Here is a 15,354-nt window from a genome sequence, read left to right as displayed (position 1 = left end):
AAACATTTCTGGAACTGCTGGATTGTCATTATGGAACCTTTATGAGTAAGGTTGATCCTCACTCTTTGTGTCCGACATACAGAGGGCACCACTGCACTTTCGATTCCCCTTGTGATATGAGCAAGGAGTAGTCGTCCTCCTAGTGGGCAAGATTTCAGTGTAGGAAGAATAAGAAAACCAACCACGATCTTTCTTTGTTTTGTCAAGATCCCGACTTCCAAATATTGAAACTTGCTTCAGCTCTTCTTTGGTTAACTCTACTGTGGGTAAACTGAAGAAGATCGGCGACCGTAGTACTCAAAGGAAATCGTCCAAGATTGTAGACTTCCTTGCTTTCTCAAGATAAACAGTGAGGCCTGCATTTGAAGATGGTCCTTGATCTCCAATTTTGGATATCTTGGCCTTTGACCTTGCTCTGGTCAAAGCTCTGAATTTTAGATAAAAAGTGTACTGTTGCCCCATTCTGGAGCACTGTTATGCCATCGCCCTCTTCGCAGCCCATGAGCATTATCTCCTGTGACAAGGACTTTGAATCTGAAGTCTCTGCATGCTACTCTGGGAGTGAGGGAAGCAGTTTCTACTCAAACTCTATAGTTTCTTGTAGTGTCTATAACCTCATCCTCCTTGTGAGCCAAGGAGGCGGGGTTTGGGAGAGCCTATAAATCTACCTTCAGAGTCATCAGCCTCGAGTTCCTGGGCTTTCTTGGTCCTAGTTTGGGTGCATGATATGAATATATGGTCAGTCTCTAGGGTATTGTCACTGTCCCTTGCCTCTACCATTCATGAACGATCTTTAAAACTTTTAAGAGGTGCGGAATCCCCAGCCACAAGACTGCATCCCTCAACCACAGTTGTGGGACCCTCAGCTGTGAGAACTAGATCCTCAGGAGCGTTCAGTTATGTATGACTTCCATCACAAGAGCAAACACATCCTCTAAGAATAGTTTCTGTTAAAAAGACGAGGCATTTAGAGAATACGTCTCTTAAAGTTCTCTTTGAGAGGAAAACTAAAATGCCAAAGGCTCTGTTGCGTGAATGACCAGTCCCTTTACCTCATTTTCCAAGGGTTGTGACAGACCACAAGAAGGAGTGCTCTGCCAACTCAAAGACTCATCAGAGTTGCTGTCATTTGATTAATACAGGTTTTTATGGCTCAGTAACCCTTGGGAGGGATGTGATGTCTCAGAAAGAAGGATAAGAATATAAGAATAATTTAGGTGAGTACTGTATATTGAACCTGAGGTTAGCCATGGCACCAGCCACCTGTTGAAATACTACTGGTAGAGAGTAATTGGGTCCTTTGACTGGCCAGAGAGTACTGTACATTGAATCCCTCTTGGGTTATGCTCCTTTATCCTTTGCCTACACATTCACCGAATAGTCTGGCCTATTCTTTACACATTCTCCTTTCTCCTCATACACCTGACAACACTTAAGATAACAAAAAACTCCTCTTTACTCAAGGGGTTAACTACTGAACTGTAAAAAGACTGAATAGTGTGGCCTATTCTTTACACATTTTCCTCTCCTCATACACTTGACAACACTAAGATAACCAAAAATTCTTCCTCACTCAAGTGGTTAACTACTGGATTATAATTGTTCAGTGGCTACTTTCCACTTGGTACGGGTAGAAGAGATTCTTTAGCTATGGTAAGCAACTCTTCCAGGAAAAGGACACTCCAGAATCAAACCATTATTGTTTTTGGTCAGAGTTCTCTTGCTTGAGGGTACACTCAGGCACACTATTCTCTCTTCATTGTTTATATATGACATGTCAATTTCAATGTGACTGATCTTAAGATATTTTATATTGTTATTCATTACTTTTTATAACCTATATAATTATTCATTTCTTTATTTTCTTTTCTCACTGGGCTACTTTCCCTGTTGGAGCCCTCATACTTAGGGCATCCTGCTCTTCCAACTAGGGTTTTAGCTTAGCAAGTAATAATGGTAATAATGATAGTTAGGTTGTTGCTGAAAACAATTGCAGAGATGTTTACAGAGATGATGAATCAGGGTAGTACTGACTATAGTACCTTTGATCTTCCTGACATTGAAGAGAATTGGTCAAAGAAGGAACTCACATGTAAAGATCTTTGTAGACAACCAGGTGGCAGTCTGTTGCCTGTAGAAAGGGAGGATTCTGCTTGAGACTTCTCAGTGCATTGACCCTCCGCATTTTGAAGTTCCTTCAGGAGAGGAATGTGTTCCTCTCACCATTCCATCTGTCAGGCTCACTCAACATAGTGGTTGATGCCCTATCCAGGCAGACAGTCCCACATGCGGAATGGACCCTGGACCATAGTTCTTTTCAAGAGGATTTGGAGATAGTCCTGGATCTCCTTGTTCACTACAAAAGAGAATCACAAACTTCCACTATATGTAGATCTTAATGTACTCTCTCGAGCAGTGACAATAGATGCTCTGAATTTAGATTGGAACAAATGGTTGTCGATTTATCTGTTCTAACCAGCGAGTTTGATTTTGAAGGCTTTGTGGTGTCCAAGGACTAAGAACTACAGTATTAATAAGTGGACTTGTGTCCATTTGGGACTAACGGTCTGCAACCAAGTGCAACCTGCAACAAAAGGTTTTCAAGAGATATTGCTTTTCAGTTTTGAAAGATCTTAACTCATTAAAAAAGATAGGATTAAAAGCAATTATGGTCCAGGTATTCCTTCTATGGGCTTTGAAGGTTGCTTTCAATAGAACTAATGGATAAGCTTCTGGTTCTCAAAATGTGACGGGCTTTGCTGCAAATATTTAATTGTATTAAATTTCACAAGTTATAGAGCATTAAGAGATTGCAAGGCTAAGATTGGAATCAGGCTTGGGTCAATGTAATTGAAATCTGAGATAGAAGAATGGGTTAGGATAGTAGATGTATTACCCAGTTCCTTTGACTACCATTTCTGAAACAAGTACTTAGCTGAGTGATGAATTTAATTGAATTTGAAAATTTATAGTGACATAATTGGTGGTTTTTTATTTTATTTCTTTGAGTGTTTGGAATTTTGAAAATCAAGATTATTGGCTATTATTAGTATTATATCAGATTTTCATTAATTTTTTGTTGTAGATTTATATATATTTTGTATATAGTAGTTCTGTTATTTATAATTGTCATTTAATTATTCAGTATTGAAAATTTGTACTTTACCCTCAACATAATATTTGGACTGGATACCTTTTTTCACTTAAGGTAAATCAGGTCTATCCAATCAGCTGCATGAGCTTCTTGAACATTATCTCAGTGGTCTTGTTGAACTCCTTTTATAATTATATAGTAATTTGTGTTATGTAATCTTATGCACTTAGCTATAGTCCATTTCTTTTAGCGATGCATATTTGCACCGACTCGCAGCGGTGCCCTTTTAGCTCGGAAAAGTTTCTGGATCGCTGATTGGTTGGACAAGATAATTCTAACCAATCAGCGATCCGGAAACTTTTCCGAGCTAAAAGGGCACCGCCGCGAGTCGGTGCAAATATGCATCGCTAAAAGAAATGGACTATAGTGCCACTATCATAAAGGTTTATCATTATGAACCTTGCTTGTGAGCTGTCAGACAAAAATTAAAAGAGGTGTCATTGTATATGGAAATATTGCAATGTCAGATATTCATGCATGTTATGCTAATATCTTCATATATCTTGCTTTATAATGAAGTGTTAGATGTTACTCATGATTTTTTTTGTCCATTGCAGGTAGAAACTGGCCATGACAGTGATGAAGAGGGCAATATCAGGAGGTTGGTGTCTGGATATACAGATGAGTCACATGTTCAGGTAAGATGGCCACTGATGTTTTACTTGTTACATACATGAAGGAGTTGAATAAATCTCCAGTGAATGTCATATTCTTATTGAATCTTTCCATCAAAGAGGTTCCATGACTTCCTGTGTCATCATATAAAATTAAAGCTTGTACTGAGGTTAAATAGCTTAATGAATTTGCTTTTGCAAGAGTGTGAGTCATTGTGATCCGCTACTATTCATTTCTAATATCGTACAATAATGACTAAACTATGTTTATGAAATTTGTATGATTGACCTTTACTCTAGTGCTGGTTTTGACATGTGTTAATCTTGAGGCTCTTGTTTTCAAACTTAGATGGAGCAGGTAAGCATTCTTTGTATTATTATTGAATTTTTAACTAAAAGACTTTAAAGAATAGTTGTTAATGCAAACTTTAAGGAGTGCTGGAAGGTAATCTATGGTATTCCTTGGGGGTATGTACACATGATAGGGGGTTGGTGGTAGAAGATAAGCTTCTTGTCTATGCAGACAATGGTGCCCTTTATATGCACTAATCCCATCTGTTTGTAGTTATTGTTACTGTTCTCTTAGCAAAGATTTAGCTAAAATTGCTAAGATTAGTGCATAGTGCAAACATTGGGGAATAACTCTTAACAAAATTTAATGCATGATTATTAGTTGGTCTAAGATAGTGGGCCCCTTTCTCTCACATCTTTTCATTAACAGTGATGGTTTAGCTACATTCGATTCTTTTAAAGCTCTATATGTCAACCGTGACTGCAAATTCATCTTGGAAAAAAATGCTGGAGGCTCATTTCGATATAATGAAATATTTTTTCTCATATGTTTTGAATATTTTTCATTGTTTTGAGCATTACTAGATGACCCATATCTTAGATTATTGGATAAAAACTTGATTTCTGTTAGGTTTCTTATTGCTGAATTTAGTACAGTATTAATCTCTGGCATCATTATTCAGGTAGCTCATTGCGCTTGCTTTAGAAAATGATTCATAATTCTGAACATGATTTTTATTAAGATATTTGCAGACTATACTGTATATCTACAATGTAGTACTGTACTAGATATGTAGTTTATTCTAAATGTCACACAGGTACCTTTATTTCCATAAGGTTCAGTGCTATAAATTTTCTCTAGCCATGTAGTCTGGTTGTAGTATGAAGTTTAAATTTGGTTCAGGTGCTTTCTTGTTGAATAGACTCACATTATTATTTTTATGATTATAATAGTTATTTTTATCTTATCATTCTATTAATCATATATTGTCTTTTCTTTCTGTATTTTTGTGTTTTGTCACTTTTCTTATTGGAACCAGTCATCTTATAGATTAGTGATAATAACTGGATATGCATTTTGATAGATCTATGTTTGTTCTTCCTCTTATCCTCTTCATTAGTCTCCATTGTTTTTTTTGAAAAACTAGTTATTAAGATTTAACGGTGATGGTATTATTTACTTTTTTTTTTAAACTATAATAAAAATGAATTATATGGAGGTCTCTTTATCAAGATATAGGTTTTTATTTACTATTTTTATGTACTTTAATGTGTTTTAAGCTTATACTATGTAGAGTATTACAACAGTAAAAACATTATTGTTGTATAGAGTTATATTTTTTACCCTAAATTTCAAGGGAACATGCATATAAGAGGGAGGTACAGCTGGGTACAGGAATTCCTGACACACCTCTCACTGAGCAAGTACACCAAACAACACCCTTACTGTTTATTCATTGGAGATAGTTTTCAGTATTGGATATATTGTGTTGAGTTTAAGAGTGCAGGAACTTGAAGGATTCTCATATAAAAACTTGAGTTTGTGCTTCAAACGTTGATACACTGGCCCTAGAGCCGGGGAGACATTATTTCTTTGGTATTTATGCTGTATTGGATTCCCTGTTCTAGCCTTTCACATTAAAGATATTGGAGACCAGACAGCACTTCCCCATAAATAAGTTTTTCCTTTGTCAAGGCCCCTTTTTTCTTAGCTATACAAACTTGAGCCCTTTAAAGTTAAAATCCCCCCTCAACCCCCCTCCCTCTTAGTCCCCTAGGACACTTGATTGTTCATACCACCTGTTGTTAATTGCCTTGTTACTGATTTAAACAACCGTTTCAGCTCCACTGAAGACATTTTCACATTTTAAATGACTTTTGTGTAGCTAGGAAAAATAAAAATTACTTCTGAATTTTTTTATATTTTTTTTTAAACAAGTTGAATTTTGTATTTATTAATTCTTTTAAATTTTTTTTACACAAGTTAAATTTTGTTTTTATTTTAGTTACTTCAGTCATTTATTTTACTGTAATCTTCACTTTTTTTTTTTTCTTATATTTGCATAAGTTATATTATTATGATACTATTATCAGAATTTGTTAATCATTAAAGAAGTTTTACTTATATAGTACAGTATGCTATTTGAAAAGAATTATTGGATAAAAGTTTTTGTAAATTTGTGGAGAAGTTATTAACATTTTCTTAATGATTTAGCCAACAGGACCAGTGCTGACCCCTGCTGGAGTTATAGGAAGGCCAATGAGACAGAAAGTCAGAACAATGAAATTAGCCGAGGTCACAAAACCACTACCATCACCTGCCAACAACAAAATGCAGTTGCTTCTTTTGCGCCGATTGCTTCGCTGTGACAAAAAGCTGTTGTTAGGAAGTACTCCAAAAGTGCGCATGCGGATAGTGTCTGTGTTATCAGGATGTCTTTCTCCTCTGGAATGTGAAGGTTAGTTTTAAATATTTAACTTAGCCGGTGAATATATAATAGCTGCAACTCTGCGGCTCGACAGAAAACACACTCAAAAAACTCGCGATCGATCGCTATGAAGGTTGCGGGTGTGCCCACCAGCGCCAACTGTCGGCCAGATACCACTCTTGTATGTAAACAAAACCTTCAATTCTTCTCTGTCGACGTTGACGACAAGACGTATTCATACTCGCTGTAGAACCTGGAGTTTTCTTAACATATTTGGTGAAGTACTTCATTTTGGTTTGAGCTTTCGCAGTACAGGTGTTTTATCTTCAACTTAAATCTTGAACTCGTTTTTGGATAGATTTAATTTTTGATGACTTTGGATTGTTTTTTGGACTTTCCTTGACTTTTAAATGGCCGACCCTTCCCTCAGTACGGAAGTGTGTTTAGGCTTTTAGCAATTATCTTATCACGTTATAAATTAATTATAGATTTTCCTCTATATATTTTATATCTCAACCGCCTTTATTAGGCCTCTTCGATTAGCTTTCCATTTATAATAAACATCAAAATAAATTTTTAAATATTTAACTTAGCCGGTGAATATATAGCTGCAACTCTGTTGCTCGACAGACAACTCTACGGAAAAACTCGCCAGCGATCGCTACACAGGTTGCGGGTGTGCCCAACAGCGCCATCTGTCGACCAGATACCCAGCTCTCAATGTAAACAAAGACTCAATTTTCTCTCTGTCGACGTGTCGACAAGACGTACTTTACTCGCTGTTGCTAAACTGGAGTTTTTCACATCTAATTGGTGAAGTACTATATTCTAGTTTTGAGCTTTCGCTGTGCAGGGTTTTTCTTCTCACAAATCCTTGAACTCTTTTTTATATCGGATTCTTTGTTGATGACTTTTTGATCGTTTTTTGGAATTTCCCTTGACCAATTCAAAATGGCTGACCCTTCACAAGTTCCCAATTTTAGGAAATGCAATGCTAGGGACTGTTCTAGGCGTCTTCCGAAGGCTTCTATCGACCCTCACACTGTTTGTTCCAATTGTCGGGATAAAACCTGTCAATTGGAAGATCGGTGTGAGGAGTGCGTTGGCCTTTCGGAATTCGATTTTATCGAATTTCAAAAGTACACACGTAGGCTAGAGAGAGATAGAGTTAGGAGAAGTTCTTCTCGTTCTATTGATGTATCCTCTCCTCATGCCCCACAACCTATTCCTTCCCCTGTAGTGGTTGCTCCTAACCCCCCTCCTGGCACTCAGGAACCATCGATGGCTGACATGATGCGTGCCATCCAGGCTCTGGGTGAGAGAGTTGAGTCCCTTGCTAGTGACCGTAATCAGCTCATGGCGGATGTTAAGGAGCTTAAGTGCCAAAGTGCAGTGGGAAGTGCTAAAGTGCCAAGTGATAGTGTTGTGGACAGTGTTGCGCTTGAGGGTTCGTCTGTTCGTGCCTGTCGTCCTCCTAGTCCGGGACCTCTTGCAAGCTCCCAAGTCAAGGGGAGAAGCAATGTCGTACGACGTATGGGTTTGAGAGGCTTTAATCAGCGAACAGACGTTCCCTCCGTGGTATCGGGCGTATCTCCCCAAGATCGCTCCTACCTACCTAAGACGAGAGAGCCCATTTATACCTCGTCTTCTGAAGGTGTTTCTCGCAAGAAATTTTGGACCAAGGTCTCGCGACCGTTAAAACGTAAATCGGTCCCTTCAGCACAAGTCCAACGGCCCGGTTGTAGCCACTGGGTCAGTTCGGACTCGTTGCCGTCATCCGATGACTGCTCACCATCTAAGAGAGGCAAAGCGGTACCGCTTCAGACACTAACACCGTCTGTCGCCGCACCTGCACCTGCTCCCGTAGACCCTAAGTGGTCTCTACTGCAAGACATGCAGTCTAAACTTACGTCTCTGATGCAGGACTTTCATGCGGAGAAGGTTGCTGCCGTACCAGCTAGTGCAGTACCTAGCCTACAACCCTCCAAGCGATCGGTTGTGCGTCCTGTGGACGCTGAGGTAACCTTCTCACGCACACCAGTTGAGAGAGTTCCTCCACCCATGCGTTCCAGTGTGATCTGTCAGCCGCATGTTGACGTTAAGCGACGCACGGAGGTTGCCTTTGACGTTCTGGATGTTCAACAACCGTCAGAGTTGCCTTGTTTTGACGCGGTGCGTCAACCTCCGCAACCCAGTGTGGTTTCCACTGCGCAACCCTATCAGTCTAGACAGTCTGGGGTAGACGCTGTGCGTCCCCTCGCTACCATGGTTGTTGCCAGCTCACAGACTAGGCAGCAAGTCCATGACGTTGCGTCCGGCTCAGTCACGCATGCACCAGTGCGACCGGACTCAGCGAACCAGCCGTTACCCACTCCGTTGCCGTTTCCTCATCAGTTGTCGGATGAGGAACTTTCTGATGATGATGTTGCTGCACATATAGATGAACCACAATCAGTATTGGACGAGCCTAAGTCTACTCAACCCTCTTTGGACTTTAGAAAAGTTTTGGCCATTTTCAAAGAGCTGTTTCCTGACCAGTTTGTTTCTGTGGCTCCTCGTTCTCCGCCTTCAGAGTTTGTTTTAGGCATACCGTCTACCACTCCTGCCTTTACTAGACTCGTCCTCGCACGCTCGTCCAAGAGAGCTTTGCGGGTGATAGGAGAATGGTTGCAGTCCAAGAAGAGTTTAGGGAAGACAGCATTTGCTTTTCCCCCTGCTAGACTCTCTTCTAGATCGAGCGTCTGGTATGCCACGGGAGAAGTTCTCGGCTTGGGAGTTCCTGCCTCTGCCCAGGGCGACTTCTCAAGTCTTGTAGACTCTCCCCGCCGCCTTGCCATGAGACGCTCTAAGATTTGTTGGTCATCATCGGACCTGGACCACCTTTTGAAAGGAATCTTTAGGGCCTTCGAAGTTTTTAACTTCTTAGACTGGTGTCTAGGAGCCCTAAGCAGGAAGATCTCTTCGACAGATAAAGAGACTTCCTTGCTCATTATGTCCTGCATGGACAAGGCCGTCCGTGATGGGTCTAATGAGCTTGCTGCATCTTTTGTGTCCAGAGTCCTTAAAAAGCGAGAAAATCTCTGCTCATTCCTTTCTGCTGGAGTTACACCGTGCCAGAGATCTGAGCTTCTCTTTGCTCCTCTTTCCAAGTGCCTTTTTCCAGAAGTCCTGATTAAGGAAATAGCCGCTTCGTTAGTGCAGAAGGACACTCACGATCTTGTTGCGTCCTCAGCTCGCAAAGCTCCCCCTTTGCCTACCTTGTCAGCTAGACCAAGGATGGACACTCCAGCGTCTCGCTTTATTCCGCCCTTTCGTGGCAGAGCCTCCAGCAGAGGAGGTGCTCGTGCCGAAGGGAAGCGAGGGAAGAAGAAAGGATCCAAGTCCTTTAAGGGCAGAGTCTGACTGCCCGCAACTTCAGACAGCAGTGGGAGCCAGACTCAAGAACTTCTGGCAGGCCTGGGAGAAGAGAGGCGCAGATGCACAATCTGTGAAGTTGCTCAGAGAGGGGTACAAGATCCCTTTTGTACGGAAACCCCCTCTAGCAACGTCTCCCATCGATCTCTCTCCCAGGTACAGAGAGGAAGAAAAGAGACGAGCCTTGAAACGGGAAGTGTCTCTTTTGCTAGAGAAGGGAGCGGTGGTCAAAGTCTCGGACCTTCAATCTCCGGGATTCTACAACCGCCTCTTCTTGGTTTCAAAGAAGACAGGAGGGTGGAGGCCGGTGCTAGACGTCAGTGCGCTGAATGTCTTTGTCACAAAGACGACGTTCTCCATGGAGACCACAAAGTCAGTCTTAGCAGCGGTCAGAAGGGAAGACTGGATGGTCTCTTTAGACCTAAGGGACGCCTACTTCCACGTCCCCATCCACCCAGACTCCCAACCTTTTCTGAGATTCGTTTTCGAAAAGGTGGTCTACCAGTTTCGGGCCCTGTGCTTTGGCCTAAGCACAGCTCCTCTCGTATTTACGAGGCTGATGAGGAATGTAGCCAAATTCCTCCATTTATCGGACATCCGAGCCTCCCTTTATTTGGACGACTGGCTTCTCAGAGCCTCTTCCAGTCGTCGCTGTCTGAAGGATCTAAAGTGGACTCTAGATCTGACCAAGGAATTGGGTCTCCTTGTCAATATAGAAAAGTTGCAACTGGTCCCATCCCAAACTATTGTGTATTTAGGGATGGAGATTCACAGTCTAGCTTTTCGGGCTTTTCCGTCGGCCCCCAGAATAAGTCAAGCCCTGTTATGCATCCAGAACATGCTGAAGAAGGAACGCTGCTCAGTCAGGCTGTGGATGAGTCTGGTAGGGACGCTATCATCCCTGGAACAATTTGTGTCATTAGGAAGACTACACCTCCGTCCGCTTCAATGCCATCTAGCTTTTCACTGGAAAAAGGACAAGATGCTAGAAGCGGTCTCGATCCCCATTTCCGAAAAGATGAAGTCTTGTCTGACTTGGTGGAAGGACAGTATCAACCTAAGAGAGGGTCTTCCCCTGGCTGTTCAGACTCCCAACCACGTTCTCTTCTCGGACGCATCGGACGTGGGCTGGGGCGCGACATTAGACGGTCGGGAATGTTCAGGACTGTGGAACTCGAGTCGGAGGATAATGCATATCAACTGCAAGGAGCTGCTGGCAGTACATCTGGCCTTGAAAAGCTTCAGGTCTCTCCTTCGAGGCAAAGTGGTGGAAGTGAACTCGGACAACACCACTGCCTTGGCGTACATCTCCAAGCAAGGAGGGACCCACTCACTGACGTTGTACGAGATCGCAAGGGACCTGCTCATCTGGTCAAAAGGTCAAGACATATCACTAGTAACGAGGTTCATCCAAGGCAACTTGAATGTCATGGCAGATTGTCTCAGTCGGAGAGGGCAAGTAATTCCAACAGAATGGACCCTCCACAAGGATGTATGCAAGAGACTTTGGGCCACTTGGGGCCAACCAACCATAGATCTCTTTGCGACCTCGCTGACCAAGAGGCTCCCAATCTATTGCTCACCAGTCCCGGACCCAGCAGCAATACATGTAGATGCCTTTCTCCTAGATTGGTCACATCTAGATCTCTACGCATTCCCACCGTTCAAGATTGTCAACAAGGTACTGCAGAAGTTCGCCTCTCACGAAGGGACAAGGTTGACGCTAGTTGCTCCCCTCTGGCCCGCGAGAGAATGGTTCACCGAGGTACTTCGATGGTTAGTAGACGTTCCCAGAAGTCTTCCTCTAAGGGTGGACCTTCTACGTCAGCCACACGTAAAGAAGGTACACCAAAGCCTCCTCGCTCTTCGTCTGACTGCCTTCAGACTATCGAAAGACTCTCGAGAGCTAGAGGCTTTTCGAAGGAGGCAGCCAGTGCGATTGCTAGAGCAAGGAGAGCATCCACCCTTAGAGTCTACCAATCGAAGTGGGAAGTCTTCCGAGACTGGTGCAAGTCAGTCTCTGTATCCTCGACCAGTACCTCTGTAGCTCAAATAGCTGACTTTCTCTTATACCTGAGAAAAGGACGATCCCTTTCAGCTCCCACTATCAAGGGCTACAGAAGCATGTTGGCATCGGTCTTCCGGCATAGAGGCTTAGATCTTTCCAACAATAAAGATCTTCAGGACCTCCTTAAGTCTTTTGAGACCACTAAGGAGCGCCGTTTGGTTACACCTGGTTGGAATTTAGACGTGGTACTAAGATTCCTCATGTCAGACAGGTTTGAGCCGCTACAATCAGCCTCCCTGAAAGATCTCACTTTAAAGACACTTTTCCTGGTATGCTTAGCCTCAGCTAAAAGAGTCAGTGAGATTCATGCCTTCAGCAAGAACATCGGATTTTCGTCAGAAAAAGCCACATGTTCGCTACAACTTGGTTTTCTAGCCAAAAATGAGCTGCCTTCTCGACCTTGGCCTAAATCGTTCGATATTCCCAGCTTATCGAAGATTGTAGGCAATGAACTAGAAAGAGTCTTATGCCCTGTGAGAGCTCTTAAGTTCTATTTAAAGCGCACTAAACCTTTACGAGGCCAATCTGAAGCTTTATGGTGTTCAGTTAAGAAACCATCTTTGCCTATGTCAAAGAATGCTTTATCCTACTTTATCAGACTGTTAATACGAGAAGCTCATTCACATCTGAGTGAGGAAGACCAAGCATTGCTTAAGGTGAGGACACACGAAGTTAGAGCTGTCGCAACTTCCGTGGCCTTTAAGCAAAATAGATCTCTGCGAAGTATAATGGACGCAACCTATTGGAGAAGCAAGTCAGTGTTTGCGTCTTTTTATCTAAAGGATGTCCAGTCTCTTTACGAGGACTGCTACACACTGGGACCATTCGTAGCAGCGAGTGCAGTAGTGGGTGAGGGCTCAACCACTACAATTCCCTAATTCCATACCCTTTTTAATCTTTCTCTTGAAATGTTTTTATTGTTGTTTTTTGTGTTGTCCGGAAGGCTAAGAAGCCTTTCGCATCCTGGTTGATTTGGCGGGTGGTCAAAGTCATTTCTTGAGAGCGCCTAGATTAGGGGTTTGATGAGGTCCTGTTGTATGGGTTGCAACCCTTGATACTTCAGCTCCTAGGGGTCGATCAGCATCCTAAGAGGATCGCGAGGCTCCGTAAGGAAGACGTACTTAAAAGGCAGAGTAATTGTTCAAGTCGACTTCCTTACCAGGTACCTATTTATTTTGTTTTTGTTATTTTGATAACTTCTAAAATGAAATAAAAAACTCTTAGCTCATAAAAGTGTAAACATATATTACTGGTCTCTACCCACCATCCTGGGTGTGAATCAGCTATATATTCACCGGCTAAGTTAAATATTTAAAAATGATATTTTGATTATAAAATAAATTTTTGAATATACTTACCCGGTGAATATAAATTAAAGGACCCTCCCTTCCTCCCCAATAGAGACGCAGTGGGACGAGGAGAAAATTGAGTCTTTGTTTACATTGAGAGCTGGGTATCTGGTCGACAGATGGCGCTGTTGGGCACACCCGCAACCTGTGTAGCGATCGCTGGCGAGTTTTTCCGTAGAGTTGTCTGTCGAGCAACAGAGTTGCAGCTATATATTCACCGGGTAAGTATATTCAAAAATTTATTTTATAATCAAAATATCATTTTAATGATTTGTTTATATGCGACCTTTCCTGAGAGTAGGCGGTCCTAACTTGGAAACCGAAGTTAAACAACTTTGATCCCTTTCAATCGTAAATAGCTTTTAAAGAGCTAATGATTTAAAACTTATTAAATGAATATTTTTTAATAGATATTTTATGAAAGATTTTCTTTGAATAGTCTTCGTACTGTTTCAAAGATGAACTAACGTTTAGTTTATTTATGCTACGCAGTTTGCGCTCTATCATTACGATAGAGAGAGAGAGTATCACGGTTTCACTTTGCAGAAAGAGTAAATCGATTCTGACGTTTTGTTCATTCTTCTTTCAAAGCTTAAATGTTTTAAATTCTATTTTAAAGGAACTTTTTAATTGAAAAACCTTTCAGTTTTTTCCTTTGGTCAAATAACCTGTTTTTTTGACGAAACGTAAGTGGGCTCTTCTCTTCGGTGCGAAATAAAGAGAGAGAGAGAGAGAGAAATAGAGACGGAGGGAGAGAGAGGAGAGAAAACGTTCCGATCTTTATCTCGTCCCAAGCGGGTAATGTTGTTCTCGAGTTACTCTCGTCCCTAGTCTCTGTACGGGGAGAAAGGATAAAACGTTTTTAGTTTTTTATTCTCGTCCCAAGGCAATGTACGGTGAGAGATTGAAAACGTAGTTTTGAATGAACTAGTGTTTAGTCTCTTCTCCAGCCACTGATTTTTTTATCTTAAAATATGTTTACTGTTTTTTGCTGGTATTAATGTGCTTACATTATACGACTGATTTCGCAATTACAACCTTTTGATGAGGGTAGAATTGCGTGCTTCAGGTAGAAATCAGTTTTATTCATACCTAATGTGAATTGTTAAAAAATTCGATTTCAGTGAAATAAGTGCAAAACAGAAAATCGTAGTGATAAAGTGATATTGCGCAAAGTGTTATCAGTGTTGCGACCGAGGGTTCGTCTGTTCGTGCCTGTCGTTCGCCTAGTCCGGGACCTCTTGCAAGCTCCCAAGCCCAGGGGAGAAGTAATGTCGTACGACTTATGGGTTCGAGAGGCCTTGATCAGCGAACAGACGTTCCCTCTATGGTATCGGGTGTATCTTACCAAGATCACCCCTACCATAAGGCGAGAGAGACGATTTTCTCCTCGTCATCCGAAGGCTTTTCGCATAAGAAACCGTGGAACAAGGTTTCGAGGCCCTTTAAGCGAAAGTCAGTCCTTTCAGGACAGGTCCAGCGTCCTGGTTTTAACCATTAGGACAGCTCTGACCCTATGCAGTCATCGGAAGACTGCTCGCCGCCTAACAAAAGCGTAACACAGACTCCGAGAGTCTTTTTGTAGGCAAGGTTTTGCGGTCACAGACGTTACCCTCGTCTCTTACCGCAACCATTCCCGTTGATCCTAAATGGGTTGTACGGCAAGACATGCAGAATAAGCTTGCCTCCCTTATGGAAGACTATTCTGCCGATAAGTCCGTTGAGCCTAGCCGTTTATCTCATCGAGATCCTGGCCTTCAGCCACCCTAACGTTCCTTTGTGCGTCCTGTTGACGTTGGCGTAGCCAAGTCACGTCAGTCAGGTTGTTTAGAACCACACTCGATGCGGTCTCGTGTGGATTTTCAGCCACATTTGGACGTTAGGCCACTTGCTGATGCTCCTGTTGACGTTCAGGACGTTCGCTAACAATCGGAGTTGACTTGTTTTGATGCTGAGCGTCAACCTCCGCATTCTAGAGTTGTTTTGACTTCTCAGTCTAGGCGGTCAAAGCAGTCTCGAGTGGACGCTGTGCGTC

General features: G+C 42.1%; 1 protein-coding gene across 1 annotated transcript in view; it reads left to right on the top strand.

Annotated features, from left to right (window-relative positions):
• The window catches only part of Sym (symplekin), a 147,114-nt gene that overhangs the window by 69,299 nt on the left and 62,461 nt on the right, over positions 1-15,354 (top strand). Inside the window, exons 10-11 of the mRNA XM_068351892.1 lie at positions 3,716-3,792; positions 6,275-6,518. Of these exons, the coding sequence (XP_068207993.1) occupies positions 3,716-3,792; positions 6,275-6,518 (321 nt within the window). The remainder of the gene's footprint in view (positions 1-3,715; positions 3,793-6,274; positions 6,519-15,354) is intronic.

This window comes from Palaemon carinicauda, chromosome 2 (genome assembly GCF_036898095.1).
Source record: "Palaemon carinicauda isolate YSFRI2023 chromosome 2, ASM3689809v2, whole genome shotgun sequence".
Classification (NCBI taxonomy): domain Eukaryota; kingdom Metazoa; phylum Arthropoda; class Malacostraca; order Decapoda; family Palaemonidae; genus Palaemon; species Palaemon carinicauda.
Note: the sequence above shows the minus strand (reverse complement) of the source record. Positions and strands in the feature narration are given on the sequence as shown.